The sequence below is a fragment of the Polypterus senegalus genome, chromosome 12 (genome assembly GCF_016835505.1).
Source record: "Polypterus senegalus isolate Bchr_013 chromosome 12, ASM1683550v1, whole genome shotgun sequence".
Classification (NCBI taxonomy): Eukaryota; Metazoa; Chordata; class Cladistia; order Polypteriformes; family Polypteridae; genus Polypterus; species Polypterus senegalus.
In genome coordinates this window covers 90,397,252-90,418,098 of record NC_053165.1, presented here as the reverse complement: position 1 = coordinate 90,418,098, position 20,847 = coordinate 90,397,252, and the positions used below count along the sequence as shown (strand labels likewise).

The 20,847-nt window shown below is 38.3% G+C and overlaps 1 protein-coding gene across 1 annotated transcript in view; it reads left to right on the top strand.

Annotated features, from left to right (window-relative positions):
• Nucleotides 1-19,183, top strand: part of notch3 (notch receptor 3) — a 92,214-nt gene extending 73,031 nt beyond the window's left edge. The window contains exons 21-34 of the mRNA XM_039772880.1: nucleotides 3,234-3,418; nucleotides 4,449-4,581; nucleotides 5,802-6,053; nucleotides 6,916-7,028; nucleotides 7,121-7,653; nucleotides 8,141-8,464; nucleotides 8,892-9,040; nucleotides 9,593-9,818; nucleotides 10,471-10,561; nucleotides 10,673-10,844; nucleotides 11,343-11,647; nucleotides 12,544-12,691; nucleotides 13,325-13,422; nucleotides 13,651-19,183. Coding sequence (XP_039628814.1) covers nucleotides 3,234-3,418; nucleotides 4,449-4,581; nucleotides 5,802-6,053; nucleotides 6,916-7,028; nucleotides 7,121-7,653; nucleotides 8,141-8,464; nucleotides 8,892-9,040; nucleotides 9,593-9,818; nucleotides 10,471-10,561; nucleotides 10,673-10,844; nucleotides 11,343-11,647; nucleotides 12,544-12,691; nucleotides 13,325-13,422; nucleotides 13,651-15,138 — 4,217 coding nt within the window. The 3' untranslated portion in view covers nucleotides 15,139-19,183. The remainder of the gene's footprint in view (nucleotides 1-3,233; nucleotides 3,419-4,448; nucleotides 4,582-5,801; nucleotides 6,054-6,915; nucleotides 7,029-7,120; nucleotides 7,654-8,140; nucleotides 8,465-8,891; nucleotides 9,041-9,592; nucleotides 9,819-10,470; nucleotides 10,562-10,672; nucleotides 10,845-11,342; nucleotides 11,648-12,543; nucleotides 12,692-13,324; nucleotides 13,423-13,650) is intronic.
• Nucleotides 19,184-20,847: the final 1,664 nt, after the last annotated feature.

Here is a 20,847-nt window from a genome sequence, read left to right as displayed (position 1 = left end):
AAGTTTAGGGCATCTGCTATTTCATTGTCTGTATCTTTTAATTCTCCTTTACTATTCCTGATGAACTTGACCTCCTCCTTAACTGGTCTTTTACTACTAAAATACTGAAAGAATCTCTTGGGGTCTTCTTTGCCTTATCTGCTATATTCCTCTCCAACTGTCTTTTAGCCTCTCTGATATCCTTCTTAATGGTTGCCCTCATTTTCTCATACGCTACGGTTCTCTTTGCAGTCATTAGTCTTATATGCCTTATACAGCAGTTTTTCCTTTGCAACTTCTTTTTAAATCTTTATTAATCCATCGTGGAGATTTTTTAGTTTCCTATTACTTCCAAATTTAGGTATGTATCTGTCCTGCATTACATGTAAAACATTTTAAACCTGTTCCACTGCTCCTCGACTGTCTCCACATTTAAAAGCTTATCCCAGTCTATCCTACTTAGACTTTGTCGCATCTGCTCAAAATTAGCCCTACTAAAGTTCAACTTAACAATTTTAGTCTTTGCATCTGTACTCTTACAAAATACTGAGAATTGTATTACATTATGGTCACTTGACCCTAGTGGTTCAATCACCTCTACACCCTCAATTCTATCCTGATTATTACAGAATACTAAATCCAGATAGGCTTCACCCCTTGTTGGTGCTTTAACATGCTGTGTTAAAAACAGTCGCGATTACTTCTAAAACTCCTGCTCTTGTGCTCCTCCATCTGTAAGGTTATCCCAGTTAATATTTGGATAATTAAAGTCCCCATGACTATAATATCCCCTGTAAACTTGCCTTTTGATATTACTAAAAGATGTGTGTTGAAATTACTGTCTGAATTGGGTGGTCTATAACACACTCCTAAAATGAGACCTTTTTCCCTAATATTTTCCAGGCGAAGCCACATGTCCTCACTAAGATGGGGCTCATCATCCAACTGAAGATGACTTACATTTAATTCCTGTTTGGCATAAACAGCAACCCCACCTCCTTTTCTGTTCTGTCTATCCTTCCTAAAAATGTGTATCCCTCTATGTTACACTCATCCCCATCTTTGTTATTTAGCCAGGTTTCCGTTATTGCTATAATATCATAATTGTGCTCTGCTACATACAACTCCAACTCACTTACCTTATTTTTGATACTTCTAGCATTAAGGCAAGCTATTTTTAATGTGTTAATCCTTCTATCTTTACGTGTTTGCTTAAAATTTACATTACTATGCATTTTTATTTCTACACCATTGTTTGTTCTTCCATGTATAGATCTAAATCTGGCCTGTCCTAAACTCCCTGCCCCCCCATTCCCTAGTTTAAACAATCCTCGACTAGCCTACACATACGCCTCCCCAATACATTGGTGCCCCTCCGGTTCAGATGTAACCCGTCACGGAACAGGTCCCATCTGTTCCAAAAGGAGTCCCAATGCCCCATAAACCTATACCCTTCTACCCTGCACCAAGATTTGAGCCACGCGTTAAGCCTTCTAATCTCCTCAATCTTACCTGGACTGGCGTGGCACAGGCAGAACTTGGAGAAGACTACCTTGTCAGTTCTGCTCCTCAGCTTGGTACCTAACTCTTTGAATTTGGATCGCAGAACTGACAGACTACCCTTATGTATGTCATTTGTTCCAACGTGGACAATGACAACTGGATCCACCCCCTCTGGCCAAGAGCCTATCCACCCTTCCAGGGAGGTCTCCCACCTGTGCTCCCGGAAGGCAACACACCGTACGAGACTCTCTCTCTCTGGAGCACACCTGCGCTTCAATCCCCCTAATGATTGAGTCCCCAACTATCACTACCTCTCTCTTTTTGGGAACTGGTTTTGAGGTGGCCCGTTGGGGCTCCTCAACCCTGCCTACCACCTCAGAATTATCAGAGTCACCGTCCAGCTCCGCCAGGACATGATAACGGTTAGACACTTCTAATTCTGGGGTTGATGCCTCAGGACAGTGTGCACCCTTTACCTTACGCCTTGCGACCGTGACCCACCTATTCCTACCTGTCTGGTCTGGAATCTCCTCAGCGCCACCTTAGGGGTGCACACTATCTCTAAAGGACACCTGGGCCAAGTCCGCCAATTCTCTATTACAACGCAGGTCAGCCAACTCCTCCTCCAGTTCAGCGACCCTGAGCTCGAGGTGCTGGATCAGCTGGCATCTCTTGCAGATGTAGCCCTCATAGACAACTGGCTCTTCCAAACCATCATCTAAAAGTCCAACATCCAACAGGACTTGCATTGCACTGGCCTCATTATTAAAATTTGATTTGGGATTACTAAGCTGCCTTAACTATATATTTTTTTTTTCTTAAAATTAAATTTCTTCTTCTTTCAGCTGCTCCTTAACTTAAATGGTAACACTAAGATCTGCTACAGATATTTTACACCTTTTCCCCTTAAGCTCCTGTACTGTTCTCCCTCTCAGCTGCCTGCTGTTTGCCTTTCTATGAGGTTAACTTTACTTTTCTCTGTCTCTTCTAGCTTTGCGCTCTTCTTACTTATAAGCTCTTCACTCGCACTGTTTGTATTCCCCCGTATTAATGAACCAATACGCTGTCGCCCACTTAACTGTTCTGCCTCTGGACGCTAAGGACTGTTTAATCTAAAATAAACAAATAAATAAAACTTTACTACCTTATTTGCTCCTACTGCTCCTTGTGCCTGAACGGTGTCTTAACGCAGGCCGCTTACCTGCGCACTACTGAGTTTCCACCTTTTACTGCTTTGAAGTCAGCCGCGGCCTTTTTTTCTTTTCCTTTAAACTAAGGAATCGCTGTTACGACGACGCGGTTATTTATTTACAAATGCCGATATCAGTTACTGCTGCTTTCTACCCTGCCGCCTCGATGCTAATTCAAATACAGATAACAAGAAAAAGAACAAGTACAAATAACTTTTCCAAGCGCACTTCCAAACACCCAGCTACTTTTGCTCTTGTGCGGGCAAAAAAAAAACCCTTCTAAAGGGAAAAAAAGCTTTAAAAATTCCCACACGGTTCCTTAGAGGCAACCAAAACCCAAGTTTTTAAGAGCAAAATGTATTTTTTTAATGTAAATCTCACACCACAGAACAAACCAACACTCTCAACAGACTCTAGCGTTTGCAAAGCACACGTCAACACAAAGCACACGTGACTCTCAGCTTGGATGTGTAGCATATGAAAAGTTTTTGAATTAATGAACAAGAATTTAGGGGAGAATAGCACTCCAAATACCAATTTTTGTTGTTTTCCTTTAAATAGGGACGAATATTAATCGTATTTGCCGCTACGATGGTTACTGTGTGAATTCAGGCACCAGCCACTATTGTGTATGCCAGAAGGGCTACACTGGTAGCTACTGCGAGAGTGAGATCAACCTTTGTGACCAGAATCCATGCCGCAATGGAGCCACCTGCAGGAGCTATATGGGAGAATACACCTGTGAGGTGAGTAAATATAAAGAATCTGATCCACCCTTATGCCAAATAAACTTTTTTCATTGTTAAAACATCATTCATCCAAGTTGCATTTCTGTACAGTCAACAATTAATCAAACTTTGTACTGTGCTACAGAGACAACAATTTTGACATTGTGTGGTCAAAGAATCTTGGTAGATGCACCAAAACCATATCACAATATATTTACCATGAAGAAAGCACATAACATGATTCATAAAAGTGATAACAGTATTTGAATCTGATCCTGATTTTAAAAGATGAACTTCAAGAAAAATGAATCATCTTCAATATTTTGGTATTTTTATATTGAAGTAAAATATTGTAAGCATATGCAGTACAACAAATTAAATAACTCTGATCTAAACTGAACAAGCATTTGCAAAAACATGCAATATGGATGATGAATGCAATCATCATTGTTTTTTGAAGCATTGTTTTGCACTTAATATTTTCAAAATGACTTCCTCAATTACTTGGAATTTGCTTGGTGCAAGTGTGTATGTGCTGAGTGATAAAGTGATACACCAACCAGTGAATGACTCTGCCATGCTACTAGTGCTACCTGGAAAAGTTTCAGCTCCCCATCAGACTGTGACTAGGAAAAATGTGCTTAGAAAATGGATGGATGGAATTGGTTTTGTAAGGCTTAGTAGGGGGAAAGCATTCAGGGAAAGTGCTTGGAGACATTAAATTCTGCATAGACTATGTATTGCTTTTATTACTTACATTGTCATTCTCAAGAAGAAAAGCAGATGAAAGCAAAGCGTAAATTTATTGTATGTATTATACATTTATATATGTTTTGGCACTATACTGCAATTGTGGTTGCTTTCAACAGCCAAAGTAAATGTCATAAATCAAACAAATTTTTTCACATGGACATATGGTGTGTTGTTTTGCAACAAATACACTTAAGATACATGGAGAAAACAATGTAAATGAATTATTGACTGTTTTGTTTTACTATATTTAATTTTTAACCTCATATTGCTTTTTTTTTTTTTTTTTTGGTCACAGTGTTTACCTGGTTACACAGGCATGAACTGTGAGGCTGAGATAAATGAGTGTGAATCTCATCCATGCCAAAATGGTGGCACTTGTATTGACCTTGTTGGCCACTATATTTGTTCCTGTCCTCCTGGCACCCTAGGTAAGCTTGCTATCAGAGTGGCAGTTTGTATATCAAAAATTCTGTGTTTATAGGTGTATGGTCACTGTATTTGAAAATAATGTTCACCTGCGTTGAATCATCTAATTTCCATCCACCATTAATATCACAAAGTAGAAAAATGAAGCAAGATAATTCTGCAGCAAATTTTAAAACGGTTCCACACCTACTGTAGAAATTAAATAAAAATATATTATAGAATAATTAACAGAAGGAGGATTTTTTTTTTAAAAAAAAAGTGTTCTTTGGGGTTTACAGGATAGCTAAGAAGACCTAGTTACTATAAAAAGGTGGTCTTGTATTGCGGTATAAGCTGCAAGTTCCTTCTGTTTTAAAGACTGTTAGCCTACCATTAACGTCTGACGAAGTAGGACAATCCCAGGAAGATAGTTGTAAAGACAAATAACCAAATGCATTAATGTCACAGTTTTAAAGAATGGGATTAAGAAATACCTCTTTTGTTTTAATTTATTCTTGTGTAATATTTCTTTCAGTTTGCAGGTTCAGATTGCTACAAAGATTTACAGTAAACAGTAAAATAAAAAACAATATATGCACACATATCTGCAAGATTTGCATTCATTTATATACACTTATAGGAAATCTATACATGCTTATAATAATAGTTGAATGCAATTTAAAGTGTTATCTACAAGATAGGTCAGCAGCAGTGATTGCAATGTTCAATGCAAAGATCAAGATACCTTAATTAAATACTCGGCTTTAGAAAAGAATAAATCCTTCAGTTTTTACGCCTAAAATGATATGCCTTAATGACTTCGCTAAGATAAAGATTTTAAATTTAGTCCTAATCTTGGCTAGTGGTTAGTGGAGTGGTAGTTAAAAACAAGCTATGCATGACTAGCTGATAAGTTGGTGTTTACATTGCAGATGAGTATACTGTAATGTATTCTTCTGGGAGCTTACGGGGGAAGAGAATAGCTTTGGTCCATGCTCCTCATACTGGGGAATATCATGATCAATTTTAAGACATCTTAAAGTCTAACTATAAATTACTTTTTTCTCAACATAAACTGTATAAGACTTTTTTCATTAAAGAACTCCAGTTTCTGAATGTATAGTATGGAACCTACCTACATCAAGGGGAATGATTTGTTGAAAGAACATTAAAAAGTTAGACTGATGATGGATGGATGGATGGACTGATGTGTTTTATGACTCTTTCATCGTCTTGTCTGTAGGTGTGCTCTGTGAGATCAATGAAGATGATTGTAGTCTTACACCTGGCAGCAGAATACCCAAATGCATGAACAATGGGACATGTGTGGACAAAGTAGGAGGGTACCGCTGTAATTGCCCCCCTGGGTTTACTGGAGAGAGGTGTGAGGGTGATATCAATGAGTGCCAGTCCAATCCTTGCATCCGTCCAAACACAGTTGATTGTATCCAGCTGCCCAATGACTACCAGTGTGTGTGTAAACCAGGTTTTACAGGTAAGATGCCAGAATTCCATCTTTTTTAATCAAAGAACATAAAGATAGGAAGAATAGCTCTGCCACAATTTATGTTTAATATGTATATAAAACTCACCTTTGAAGTCTTATGCAGCCTCTAATGGATGTGCATGCCATTTCTTAAACAAGCGGCCCCAATCATATTTCTTTATAACTGGAAGAAAGCACCCTTGAACAGCTAATAAATGTGTTGTGTGTAATAGAGTTTTTGTGATGAGTGCATTTAGCATTAAGGATGATAAAATAAAGTCCTTTCTAGAGATACGCTTGCACAGTATGTGTCCTCATTTTAAATTGTTTTCTACAAATTAACTGTTTTCTTTATGTAAGTATCTTGTGTGTTAACAACATTTCACTTGCTCGTAAGTTCTAGAATTTTTATTAAAATACTTTCACCTTCTCTGATTTGGTCTCTTATTATTACAGTAATATTTTTAAGGGATAGGTGTCATTTTTTGAAGTAAATGTTATTTTCTTAAAATTGTGGAATACACTTCTGTTCCAAAGTGAAACATTGTTTGTAAATTTAGGAGAAAAAATACATCACCTTCAGTAGCTTACAATGACAGTCTATTGGGCAAAAGAGAAAACTTGGTGGGGAAAAAAGGCTAAAACTTATATTTGTCCACTTCAAAGCTGAGAATATTCCAGAGTGTTGACTTGTGTCTTAACATTGCACAGATGTTGGAAATTCACATATCCATTTCATTTTTTAATGTAATTCGCTTTTGTTAGTCTATGCCTTTTTAGAGATTTTTGACTGTTCTGTTCACTTGAAATATTAAATTAAAAATATTTGTAAAAACTAAGCATGTCGCATTATCTTCTTATTATATTTTAGGGCGCAGATGTCAAAGCATCATTAACTTGTGTGAATCTCAGCCCTGTCAGAATGGTGGGACATGCTCAGTGACACTTAACTCTGCTCTTGGGTACAGCTGTGCTTGTCAGCCGGTAAGATGTAATTTTTAAAACATACAAGAGCTTGCATTTCATTTTAACAATATGATTTTTTTAAGCTTTATTTTTTCCTACTTTTTGTATAGAATTTTGTAGGGTCAAACTGTGAGAGAAATCTGCTATCCTGCCGGGAGCTGATCTGCTACAATGGAGGAACCTGCAGCAACACCCAGTCAGGCTCCCGTTGTACCTGCCCACCAGGATTTAGTGGTTTTGACTGCAAGGCAAATGGCAGTTGCACCCACCAGACCTGCCTCAGTGGGGGCATTTGCAAAGAGGACAAGGCCTTCCCATACTTCCAATGTCTCTGCCCACGTGGCTTTTTTGGGAAGCGATGTGAGCGTCTGGTCAGCTTGGCAGCCCCAATCACTCCTGCTCCAATTCCTCAATGTCCTTTTCTGGAATGCAAAAACAAAGCAAAAGATGGAGTGTGTGACAAAGAGTGCAACACGTATGCTTGCCAGTGGGATGGTGAGGACTGCTCACTTGCAGTTAACCCCTGGATGAAATGTCCTCAGTGCTGGAAGTACTTCAACAACAGTCAGTGTGACGAGATGTGCAACAGTGCCGAATGCCTGTATGACAACTTTGACTGCAACAAGAAGGAGAAGGTCTGCAAGTGAGTGTTTAGAGCTGGTACTTGGAATATTATGCACTGCTAATAGGTGGTGGCTTCTCAACAGAGGATAGGAACTTTCTCATTTCAGTTTCATATAAGACTTTTATCTCATAATCAAAGATGCTGAGGAACAGGTTTCTACAGACATTAATGTAGAGCATCACTTTGCTAGTAATACATGTACAGCTGTCGGGATCAATCCCAGCATGCATATATTTCAGTCTCCGCAGGAAACCGCACCCACAGAAGTCTCACCTTGAAATGTGTTAGGCATTGTTAGATGAATGAGAAACACTAAATTAGGTGTTAGTGAGTTTGAAGGTGCTGTGTAGGGACTCCTGTTCTATCCTGAGTTGGTCCCCTTCTCTCTACCTGATGCTGTTGGGACATGGACAGGTACCCCATGACACTGCAATGTAAAATATAGAGTGAATGCATTTATGGATTTTCAGCTCTTTGTATTTTCTATTTACTTTCTCCTCTGTAGCCCTATCTATGAAAAGTACTGCATGGACCACTATGCGGATGGACGTTGTGATCAAGGATGCAATAATGAGGAGTGTGGTTGGGATGGGCTTGACTGTGCCTCAAATGAGCCAGAAATGCTGGCTGAAGGAGTTCTCGTGATCACTGTCCTGCTACCACCTGAAGAGCTCCTCCGTACCAGTACCACCTTCTTGCTAAAATTGAGCTCCATCTTGCGAACCTCCCTGCGCTTCCGGCTCAACAAGGATGGCACTTACATGATCACCCCTTACTACCGCAACAACTCTCGCCTCCAGAAAAGAGAGCTAGAGGAAGAGATCATTGGGTGAGTTACACCAATTTGTTATATGGTTAAGAGATCCAAAAAATGTCAGAGGAAAATTCATAAATATGTTCCCGAAGAGATGCTTAAAAATATAAGACAAAAATGAGCAAAGTATGGGAAATGTCAGAGTGCACTCCGCATGGATCTGTAGTTCCATTCATACAACGGATTGTTCAAAGTATTGTTTTAGTGTTCCAGTAATATAAAATGTATTGCTGTTGTGGTAAATATGGGTTTACCCGTGGTATTTAGAGTAGCACAATTGCCTCTAAAGGTATAATGTGTTTTGCATAGACTTAGGAAATGACATGATATGTGCCTTAGGAAAAGAAAAATTTGAATTGCATAACTGCCTCTGCTCTAGTGCCTTAACACTGGTTCTACTGTTGTATTCACTGGCGTCCTACTTATTTTTTGTTTTTTCCAGTTCTGTGGTCAATTTGATAATTGACAATCGCCTTTGTGTTAAGGATTCTGATAAGTGCTTCCCATCTGCTGAAAGTGCTGCTGAATACCTTGGGGCATTATCTGCTGTGGAGAGACTAAGCTTCCCCTACCCTATCAAGCAAGTTTACGGTTCGTAATCTATCTATCTATATCTATATCTATATATCTATATATCTATATCTATATATATATATATATATATATATATATATATATATATATATATATATATATATATATATATATATATATATATTTTTTTTTAAATGAGCGCAACTTGAAATGTGTGTGAAATTCCCAAATGCCATTTAAAATAGTCACATTAGGAAACTGATTCATAAAGTGAGGATTTTTTAAAAGGAAATAATTTTGAAAGGCACCTGATCACGTTATAAATTCCATTTAACTTGATGTGAACATCATAAATTATGATTCCATCTATCTGCTCAATATAAATCTCGAATGTGGTGTATTTCACACCAGGAACTTCTAATGATCCAGTCACTTTTAAGGAAAAACTTTCTTTTGCAATTAAAGGAAGTCGTGGCATAGAAAAAGTAAACAGCCACCATGTTAGGGACTGCTTCAAGGCGCAATTGTAGATCAAAAGTATTAAGTGAATAAAGTTTTTTTGCCAAAACTACATTTGTTTGCAAACTTTTTTTTTGTTCCTACCCATAGGAGGGCAAAACCCACCACCACCACCACCACCAATTTTGAATAAGCTACTTCCTCTAGTGGTAGTTGCAGCTGTCATCCTCTTGGTGATCTTGGTTCTTGGGGTGTTAGTGGCAAGACGAAAGCGAGAACATAGCACCTTATGGTTTCCAGAGGGCTTCTCCCTGAACAAAGAGTCTAGCAAAAAAAGCCGCAGAGAGCCACTTGGTCAGGATGCTCTGGGCATGAAGTAAGTACTGAATATTTTATAACCTTGAAAATATAAATGTATTGAATTGAAAATGTGTTGGCTGTTATTGTTTTTAATATATTTTAACTTGTAAATAGTTTCAGGGCACTTCACAAGTAACATTGTTTGCAGAAATGTTTTTAAGTTGGAGCACCATTGACCTATTCTACTAATAATACCAACTTCTCCAAGCTTAAACTTGGTTTGGTTCAGTTTATCAATAGTGTACATTTATGTAAATCTATTTACTTGCAAGATAGAACGGGACAAATTATTGTATTTCATATGCTACTTTAGGGAATGGGGTGCTTATTTCCTTTAAGTTTATTGTGAGGTTTAATGTTGAAATTAATTACATTTTTCATGTTATTTGTATATGTATGTTGACTTTCAAAGATATTCTTGCAAAAGAAGACTAAATAATCTGCATGAAATTCTTCCAGAATACAAATCAGACTTAGTCTCACTACAGGGTTATTTCATTGTAGTGCTTGTGCCATTCTTCTTTGCTGTTCTTCACCTGTGACTGGGTTCTTAATTAATGAATGCTATTCATTAAAGAATTATATTACTCAATTGCCACTTTGTCTTTAGTTATCTTCCCATCTCAAGCAGACCCCCAAAAGTGTTTTTTTTTTTCTTTTTAACCCAGACACATTCCAAAAGCAGTAGAGGAGAGTTTACTCACAGATCACAGCGATCAGTGGATGGATTCAGACTGCCCTGAAGCCAAGAGATTAAAGGTAACAAATCAAAGTAGAAAGCAGTAGCTGACTGTTTCTCAATCTTATACCTAAAAATGTTGTGTTTTCAGTCTGCACTGGTGAGCTTATGGTGTTCTTATTGATAAACAGGTTGAAGAACCGGGATCTCTTACTGATTCTGAGGACACGGTGGATTGTAGGCAGTGGACACAGCATCACCTAGTTGCAGCTGATATCCGAATGCCTCCCTCCATGGCACTGACACCCCCTCAAGGGGAGTTTGACAACAATGACAGCATGGATGTTAACGTTAGAGGTCCAGGTGAGAGATTGTTGTGACTGGTTGTGTGCTTTTTTAGTTCTTTGCACTTCCCCTTGACAATCTGTAATCATTGTATCCACTTGCAAAATAAATATAAATGATAATGAAGTCAAAATTAATGACAGCAAAAGAAAAGAATGTCCTCGATATATGTATCCTGTTTTCTTTAACTTTGTTCACACTATATTATTCAGAGACATACTAATGTATTTGTCAAGGTGAAACACAGATACAGTACTTATGTAGTCTGCTGTCACCTATTGTAATTGTTACTTTCTTATTTAATTGACAAACACACACAATTTCCTTTGACGGATGATGTTGTGCATGGCCCTGATTTATTAACGAGGCCATTCCCAACATTCTTACTAATTTAATAAATTGAAGGTCTTTATTTGTGAGATTTCTGAGTAGCTTATGCTAATTTTTAGGACATCAGACTACAGTTAAAGGTGAGCATTTCTAACGTAATCTTATTATGGTCTCTTCTTTATTTAGATGGCTTTACACCTTTAATGTTGGCTTCATTCTGCGGTGGAGGTCTTGAGACAGATGTGACAGAGGAGGAAGATACAGACGACTCATCTGCCAACATCATCTCTGACCTGATTTACCAAGGCGCCAACTTAGCAGCTCAAACTGACCGTACTGGGGAGACTGCTCTTCATCTGGCTGCGCGATATACACGTGCAGATGCTGCAAAGCGGCTTTTGGATGCAGGAGCTGATGCCAATGCCCAAGATAATACTGGCAGGACGCCTCTTCATGCCGCTGTTGCTGCTGATGCACAGGGTGTCTTTCAGGTAAGTTTCAGCAATGAAAAGAGGCAATGTAATTTTATTCAAGTTGCTAGAAGAAACCTGGTTTTTCAACTTTTAAACGTTTCCTCATAAATTAGTGAAAAACACCTACACTATTGTGACATTAAATAGTGTTATACTATAGGTGTGTTTTTTCCCTTTTTTTTTTTTTTTTAATTTAAACAACAAAGTATCGTAGTTGTAGCAAGTATGAAGGAGTTGCTTATGATTTAGTTTGCATGTTTTTAATTTATAACAATGGAAACATCTTATATTTTTACAGTTGAAAAATGTTTTAAGTATTATGAATAAATGGCGGAAAAACTAATCAGTTAGGAGATTTATATTTAAGTGAGCTTGTGTTTTGTCCACCTGGGCAATTGTTTCAATGTTTCAAGTTAAAATAATTGCATTTTAAAGACTAAGCTGGCAACCTTTTGCTTGTCGTTGCTGTGTCCTAGCCACTAAATGTTCATGCTGCTTACAAAACTGAAATTGTGCTTAAAGCATTCAAAACTGGTAATATATTAGTTAAATAATTCAAGAAAAGAGTCAAAAAGTATTTAAATAAACTTGTTCATATATCATTGTATATATTTATATAATTATATATGTATATAAATATATAATGTTGTTCTTGTGCAAGTACTGTTGTTTCTGGAGAATTGAAATAACTAATCAAACATGGAAGACAGCCAAAGGATGCCTTTAACATTTTTTTTAGTTATTTTGATGCATAAATTGCCTTAGAATTAAGTGTAACAGAAAATTGTACATAATACAGATAAATAGTTCAAGTGTGTCTTTGTTGTATTTTTTCCCCACATGAACTGCACATAAAAAATTGAAAGCTGCAATTATGGCCATCTAACTAGCATTTGTATTTCTTTGTTGTTAAGATTTTGATCAGAAATAGAGCAACAGACCTGGATGCAAGAATGTATGATGGATCCACTGCTCTAATCCTTGCTGCTCGCTTGGCAGTTGAAATGATGGTGGAAGAGCTCATTGCATGCCATGCAGATGTCAATGCTGTTGATGAGCAAGGTAAGACAGTTTTGTATGGTTTTTATAAGACATATTTTAGAGTTTGTCTCAATTGACATCTTTTGCCACATTACCTACTACGATCTGTATTTGTGGCACCAGACTCCAGTGCAAATTTTTTTCTAAAGTTTCTCAGACTGCAAAGAATAATACCAACACTGTAGTACCGTGAATTTAAAAATACAGCAATTTTGCTTGATACACACAGTGGGCACTCATAACACAAGTTCCAATGACCAGCACTTCTAATGCAGTGACTTTATTTATTTATAAGCACACCAACACAAAATTCTTGCAAAGGAAACCAAACATTTCAAAGTAGCAAGATAAAATGCATGGTCATAACATGACACCATCACACATCTCTGAGGGAGTCTTGTAAACAGGTACACATACTGAGGAATGCACTGATATGCTGTACATTGGGAAATTGTTGTTCTGTATGCTTGAATAAAACCATTGTGTTGAAGAAAATCTTTTGTACACATCATTGTTGTCAGACAGTCTAATGTACAGCAAGTTAACAGTATCCTTATTATAGTGATTAATCTATCCTTTTTTTACAAAGTAGAGAAGCTCTTTTGAGTAGGTAGGCACACTTTATACTGAATTTCATGTGTTTTTATGCTCCAGGAAAATCAGCTTTGCATTGGGCGGCTGCAGTTAACAACGTGGAAGCTACGCTGGCATTGCTAAAGAATGGAGCTAACAAAGACATGCAAGACCTTAAGGTATTATTTATGTTTTTAACTATTCATTTACATTAGACCTTGCTAAATTTCTTTAAAGAATTAAATTTTACCTGATAATAATCAAAGTTGTTTATTGATAAAATGTAAAATTGTGCTTTATAAAAACAATATTTACTTAGGAACATATTTTGCTGCCACTATTAGTCTATAAAACTGTCCAAGTGACTGAGATATGAAATTATGACACAATTTCTTTAACTGTTTTAGGAGGAAACACCTTTGTTTTTAGCTGCTCGTGAAGGCAGCTGTGAAGCAGTGAAAATCCTACTGGACCACTTTGCCAACAGGGAGATAACTGATCACATGGACAGGCTTCCCAGGGACATTGCCCAAGAGAGAATGCACCATGACATTGTGCAGCTGCTAGATGAATACAACACAGTGCGTAGCCCGCAGGGCCATGGTGGACAAACCCATCATATGGCAGGGAGCCACACCTTGTCCCCACTCATGTGCCCACCCACTGCGTTCATGCCTGGCCTCAAGCAGACACCACAGGGCAAAAAAGCAAGACGTCCCAGCTCCAAAGGGGTTGGCATGAACAGTAGTCAGCCACATGGCAGCCTGTCACGAGAAGCTAAGGAGTCTGCAAAGGCCAGAAACAAGAAGTTATCACTTGACTGCCAAGGATCACTGATGGAAAGTTCTGTCACCCTGTCGCCAGTGGACTCTTTGGATTCACCAAGGGGTGGTTATGTCACAAACCCAACTTCTCCTGCCATCGCTTCACCCGGTATGTTTCATCCTCCCTCATCCATGTCTGTTCCCTCCACTCCTGTGGTACACAGTCTCCTAGATGGCCCCTTTGCAGTCTCTTTGGCACAGTTAAGTGATATTGGAGAAGTGCCTGGTCCTGGGCAGAGTGCAGCCATCTTGTCAATGAATCCCATGCAGTCACGTGTTTCAATGTCTTCAGTCAACGTCAGCACAGGTCAGCCTAACTATGTTCTAAATGCTAGCCAGCTGGGTCTGAACTTGGGTATGGTGAACCCAGTGAGTGTTCCCTTTGATTGGCAAACACATGTACCTACCACTTCCCAGTGTAACCAGCATGTCATTAACCTGGTGCACCCAATCAATACTCAGGCGGGCATGCATCAGCAGAATCAGCAAGTGGCTCTTCAGCATCAAGGCCTCATTTTGCAGCACCAGCAGCGCCTGTTTCATGGTTCGCAGGCCCTTGTACAACAACACAGTCCAGTGAAGATGCCAATTGTGGTGGAACAACAGCAACAGATCAGTCAACCCCAACAGCAGCAGCAGCAACCACCTATGCACAACCAAGCCTTAGCCAATCAGCAGACAATGGCTAGACTAGGTTCATCCACTCCACCAGATGGTCAGCCGGGCCCTCCACCTCCTCCTCCACCTGCTCAACCCACGCAGCAGAGTGCTTCACAGCCCCAGTTCTTCAAGCAGCAAAGTAACCCTGCAGTGGAGGACTACCCCACTCCTCCTTCACAACACAGCTATGGATCAGCGCATGACAACACGCCCAAACATTACCTGCACTTGCAGAATGAGCACCCATACCTGACTCCCTCTCCGGAATCTCCCGAGCAGTGGTCAAGCCCTTCTCCACATTCCATGTCTGACTGGTCAGACTCTGCCCCCAGCCCTGCCATCACAGGTCCGGTTCAGACGCAAATCCCCCATATGCAGGAACAGAACACCAAGATGCAGGTGTTTGCATGAACCGAAAACAACATGAATGGACACCAGAGATTGAAGCTTCTCTGTACAACGGTTACAGCACAGTAAATCCCAAAAGATGATGTTTCTTCTTTGGAGTTTTACCCATTGCTGTTTGTTTGTTTGTTTTCAAAAAACCTTTTTTGTGTTTTTTCTAAACAAAAAAGGTAAACAAGTTGTCTTATAAGACATTTTTTGTATGAAGTAAGACATTTTGTACAGAGAATGCTCTGGAATATGAAGAAGTCTTTAATTTCAAAGACAAGGAATAGTTCTCGTGGGAAGAAAAGATACTTTTTAGAGAGAAAGAAAAGTTTGAAGGAAATTTCTTAAATTTCTGTTTTATTTATTGCTGTATTGCTAGTGATTTTATTATATCACTGCCTGTACCTCTTTCTTAGTTTTAATCCCCATTCCCCGATTTTTTTTTTTTATCACTGCCGATTCATTTCTAAAGAAAATGAATTGTATTTTTTAATAGTATCACTAAAGTAATTGTTCTTATATTTTTTTTAGTATGTGTGTATTTCTGTGTGTGTAAATTGCAGGCGTTTGCTGATTAGCACCTAAACAGTTAATGTCCTAGGTATAAGAAATTGGCCAATGTCTACTGAGACTAGGAGAAAAGTATGTGCTGCTGCAGCAAGTGAGGAATGTTCCTGTCTGTGATGGGTAATTTTGCATGTTGATAGGTGGCATACATCTTTACGAGTAGACACATTCTACCCAGTATTATTCTCTCCAAGTTGGTCATTCCAGTCCCTTATAATTATTATCACCTCATAAGCTATTACAGCAGTTATGTTAATTATTTTTCAAGATAACAGGTTCAGAAATTAGAAGAGTACATTCTGTCCAACCAACACAGTGCCTGTCCTTTTCAAAAGGGACCTGAGCCAGTTTTATGAAATATGATGCACTTACCATTATTCTCTGTGGCTCCCTAGAGGATTATTACTTCACTGGACCCATTCTTTATCACCTGAATATATTTAAAAACTTTTTGTTATTTTTGAGCTAATGAAAACGTTCAAACAAACATTACTGAAGTGCTTGATGCATATGTGTACAACTAAGTTTAAACTGTATGTTATTCATTGTCAGCTTTGTTTAACTGGTTAAGTTTGATTAGCAAGCAACTGATCTATAAAAAGCATCTTAATGTAATTTAATCCTATGCTGTGATTTTATGTACATAACTTTTCTGAAACTGCCCTAGTTTTTTTTTTTTTTTTTCCAATTTGTAATTATTCATATTGCTTTTTTTTTCCTCATTATGGTGCATAGTTGAACTAATCATTTTATCTATCTGGCTGCTATTTTCATTATGTTTGAATTTGTTGGTGGAAATGCATTATTCAGCAGTGCAGTAATCAGTATTGTAGTATAGATTCAGATTGTATGAACTCTTTATCATGTTGCATAGGATTGTATTCTGTAGTCCTGACTGTTGGGTCTGTTTGCAGCCATGAGGTCAGCCATATATATGGAAGTAAGCATACACCACTGCTAAGATACACAGCTTGATATTCTGAGAAAATAAGGCCTGTGGACTATAAACATTAGTCATTTGTGGTTGATGTAAAAAAATAATGCAGTTTCCAAGAAAGTAACAATAGGTTTTTATGGGGCATAAAGGTAGGAGTGAATATAATAAACTGCAGTCATGAAAAAGAAGTACAGTAGAATTTATTAAAGGGGACCAAAGGAATTGCAGCCCAAAAGCTGTATGTGTAGACCAAATTAAATAGAGTGGGTAGACTGAACCATATCAAGTGTTAGGGGAGGTGGGGCGTCCTCAAAAAGTTCCATATTTGGGCTAAAAACAATCGTGGCCAACATAAATCCAAATTTGTCCTGAAAGGTCAGAACTCATTCAACAGTAAATAAGGGAATTGGGCACAGAGAACTTTAAACGCATTGCAATCCAAAGCGTTGAGGTATTCAGCCAAATGAAGCACAGTGTGAAAATGGGGTGATGCTGTCTGACCCCCCATCCGAATGTAACATGCAAACATATGGCAATAAATAATAAAAAGGAGAACGGAGCTAAATCTTCCAAATTTCAGATGTAAGCCAAATATGTTATGAACCTACACTGTTTCGAAAGAACCTGTTGAAAGCTCCTCACACGTTTTAAATTCAAGCATATACTGACCATATTGGTGTTTAGAAATGGCATTAAATAAAGGACTTGGGTACTTCGTCATAAAAAGAATGACAAAGTCAATGCCATGAAGCTCAGATGCACTGCCAAATCTGCAATCTGCTGGTACTTCGCTACATCTGTCACTGGTTATCCTGAAGGCAAATAATATTTTTCCATAAAGCCAGCTTTTCTCAATCGGTTAGGCTTCTCTCCTGATAGTACTGTACTGCAGCTGCCCCATGAAGGGCAAAACCTTTGTACAGATTTTACAACTGGGCATTGTTCCATATGAAATATTAGTATGCTCATATACTATAGATAAATAATTTATTTTATTGCGTTCTTTTATTTTAAGTACAGTTTTCCTTTTAGTTGACTGAGTCTCCTTGTTTGTTTTGCTAACCACTTGCCTAGACACTTATTTAGGCTGCATGATGTGACTGAAAGGATTTGCTTAGGTAGTGCAGTTTGATGTCAAAATCAGACAACCAAGAGCTGATGCATAAATGGTTGCTGCTGTGCAGCTAAGGCCGTCAGACTCTTGAGGTGTGTGTTTCTTTTTTCCAAGTCAGTAAAATGGGGGGGAAAAAAAAAAAAAAGAGGAGAGGCACAGGGTTCAAAAGCAATGACTGTTTAATTGCAGAACTGAGCAAAGTGCATCACAACCCCTTAAAAGCAAAAGTAATTGTTCTGTGTCAAGCAATGTCTTAGAAGGTGACAAAACATAACATGCATGAATTCTAGGAGCTGTGTATTGCTTTGGTGTAAGAAAGCATTCTGGGTTGGGTTTTTTGAAGCAAAAACCATCCAAACCACTTTACTCAGATGTGTCAAAAAATACATTCCTTTGCTTCTAACTTTTCTGTACTTTTTGTAGAGATGCACATGTTTGTAAGATAGGCCGCTCATCCACATGAACGTTGGTTCCTTCACAACAGGGGTTGCAATTATGTTCTGTACCTTCACTGACAATGTTGTGAGGTCACTCGCCGGTGTCACAACAGGTCAACTCCAGCTGCTACTCAAGTTCTTTTGTTTGTTAGTTCTTTGTTTTATTTGTTTGTTTGTTCTTAAAGAATATATGTGATATATGATCAAAATTAGAATGGCATTGAGGGAATTATGATCAAATTCTAGAATCTTTGCAGCCTTATAAAGGTGCTTGTAACTGTATATACAGTATTGTTTCTATACCATATATATAGGCATGCACTGCATCTACCTATAGGGCAACATAGAGCTAGTGTAAGGACACTGAAATTTCATGCAAATGCTCAAAAGGAAGCATTTAATTGTATGTGCCTTTTTAAGGCTATGATAAATGCACTACACCATATTTAAAATATACAATTCAAAAAGTTGCCAAAAAAAAGCTTAAACCCAACCACCTTGTCTCCATGAAACTGACGCATACGCTGCAGTCAGAATAACAAATAATCATCCCTCTGGTGGTGGTCCTTTACCTCGACACCCGAGATGAAAAGCGCAGACCATCGCCAGCCTGACTCTCACTGCATTCCTCGCCATTCCCGATTCAGTGCAGCCCTGTGTAAAAGCTCTATGTACATTTCAGAATTTATTATCCTGTTTGTAAATATTTCTGTCTGAAGAAATTTATTTGCTTCAGAAGTCTTATCTGTTAAAATTGTTTATTTACTAAAAAAAAAAAGAAAAATGTATTTCCTATTTAGCATTACAGAAAAAATTGAAGAGGTAACCAAGATTGTCTTGGTTTTGTATTATTAGAACTTTGTTAGAATGTGTTTTTTTTTTATTAATTTCAATACTTGTTTTAAAAAAAGTAGTTCAAGACTTGTACAGAAACAACTTTCTACATTTTTGTATGCAAATTACAAGTTGTAAAGTAAGATACTTCTAATAAAACTGTAGGTAACTACATACTTGTGCTTCTGTGGATTTATTCAGTGTGGACAGACGTTTTCAAAAGGGCCGCTTTCTTACTGCTGTAGTCTCCTTTGGAAAAACTGTTTAAAAGTGTTTTCTTCTAGCCACTTAAAGATTCACTTCTCTCTTTCCATTTATTTGTACAGGTAATTTATTATTATTATTTATTAGAAAGAAATAACCACAAGACAAAGACAAAGTATGGAAAGTTAAAAGCAATTTGGTATTTATTAAAGAACAATAATACTAGTAGAGGAAACCATAAAAGAGAATATAGACAGCAAAGTCTGGATAGATAGATAGATGGATATGTGTGTGTGTGTGTGTGTGTGTGTGTGTGTACAGTAGGATGCAAAAGTTTGGGCAACCTTGTTAATAGTCATTATTTTCCTGTATAAATCATTGGTTGTTACGATAAAAAATGTCAGTTAAATATATCATATAGGAGACACACACAGTGATATTTGAGAAGTGAAATGAAGTTTATTGGATTTACAGAAAGTGTGCAATAATTGTTCAAACAAAATCAGGCAGGTGCATAAATTTGGGCACCGTTGTCATTTTATTGATTCCAAAACTAATTATTGGAACTCCAATTGGCTTGGTAAGCTCAGTGACCCCTGACCTACATGCACAGGTGAATCCGAGTATTTATGGGGGTCAATTGTAAGTTTCCCTCCTCCTTTAATGTTCTCTGAAGAGTAGCAACATGGGGGTCACAAAACAACTCTCAAATGACCTGAAGACAAAGATTGTTCACCATCATGGTTTAGGAGAAGGATACAGAAAGCTGTCCCAGAGATTGAAGCTGTCTGTTTCCACAGTTAGGAACATGTTGAGGAAATGGAAGACCACAGGCTCAGTTCAAGTTAAGGCTCGAAGTGGCAGACCAAGAAAGATTTCGGATAGACAGAAGCGACGAATGGTGAGAACAGTCAGAGTCAACCCACAGACCAGCACCAAAGACCTACAACATCATCTTGCAGCAGATGGAGTCACTGTGCATCGTTCAACCATTGGGCGCACTTTACACAAGGAGATGCTGTATGCGAGAGTGATGAAGAGGAAGCACAAACAGAGCGCTTGAGGTCTGCTCAAGCACATTTGGACAAGCCAGCTTCATTTTGGAATAAGGTGCTGTGGACTGATGAAACTAAAATGGAGTTATTTGGGCATAACAAGGGGCGTTATGCATGGAGGAAAAAGAACACAGCATTCCAAGAAAAACACCTGCTACCTCCAGTCAAATATGGTGGTGGTTCCATCATGCCGTGGGGCTGTGTGGCCAGTGCAGGGACTGGGAATCTTGTCAAAGTTGAGGGACGCATGGATTCCACTCAGTATCAGCAGATTCTGGAGACCAATGTCCAGGAATCAGTGACAAAGCTGAAGCTGCGCCGGGGCTGGATCTTTCAACAAGACAACGACCCAAAACACTGCTCAAAATCCACTAAGGCATTCATACAGAGGAACAAGTACAACGTTCTGGAATGGCCATCTCAGTCCCCAGACCTGAATAGAATTGAAAATCTGTGGTGTGAGTTAAAGAGAGCTGTCCATGCTCGGAAGCCATCAAACCTGAATGAACTCGAGATGTTTTGTAAAGAGGAATGGTCCAAAATACCTTCAACCACAATCCAGACTCTCATTTGAACCTA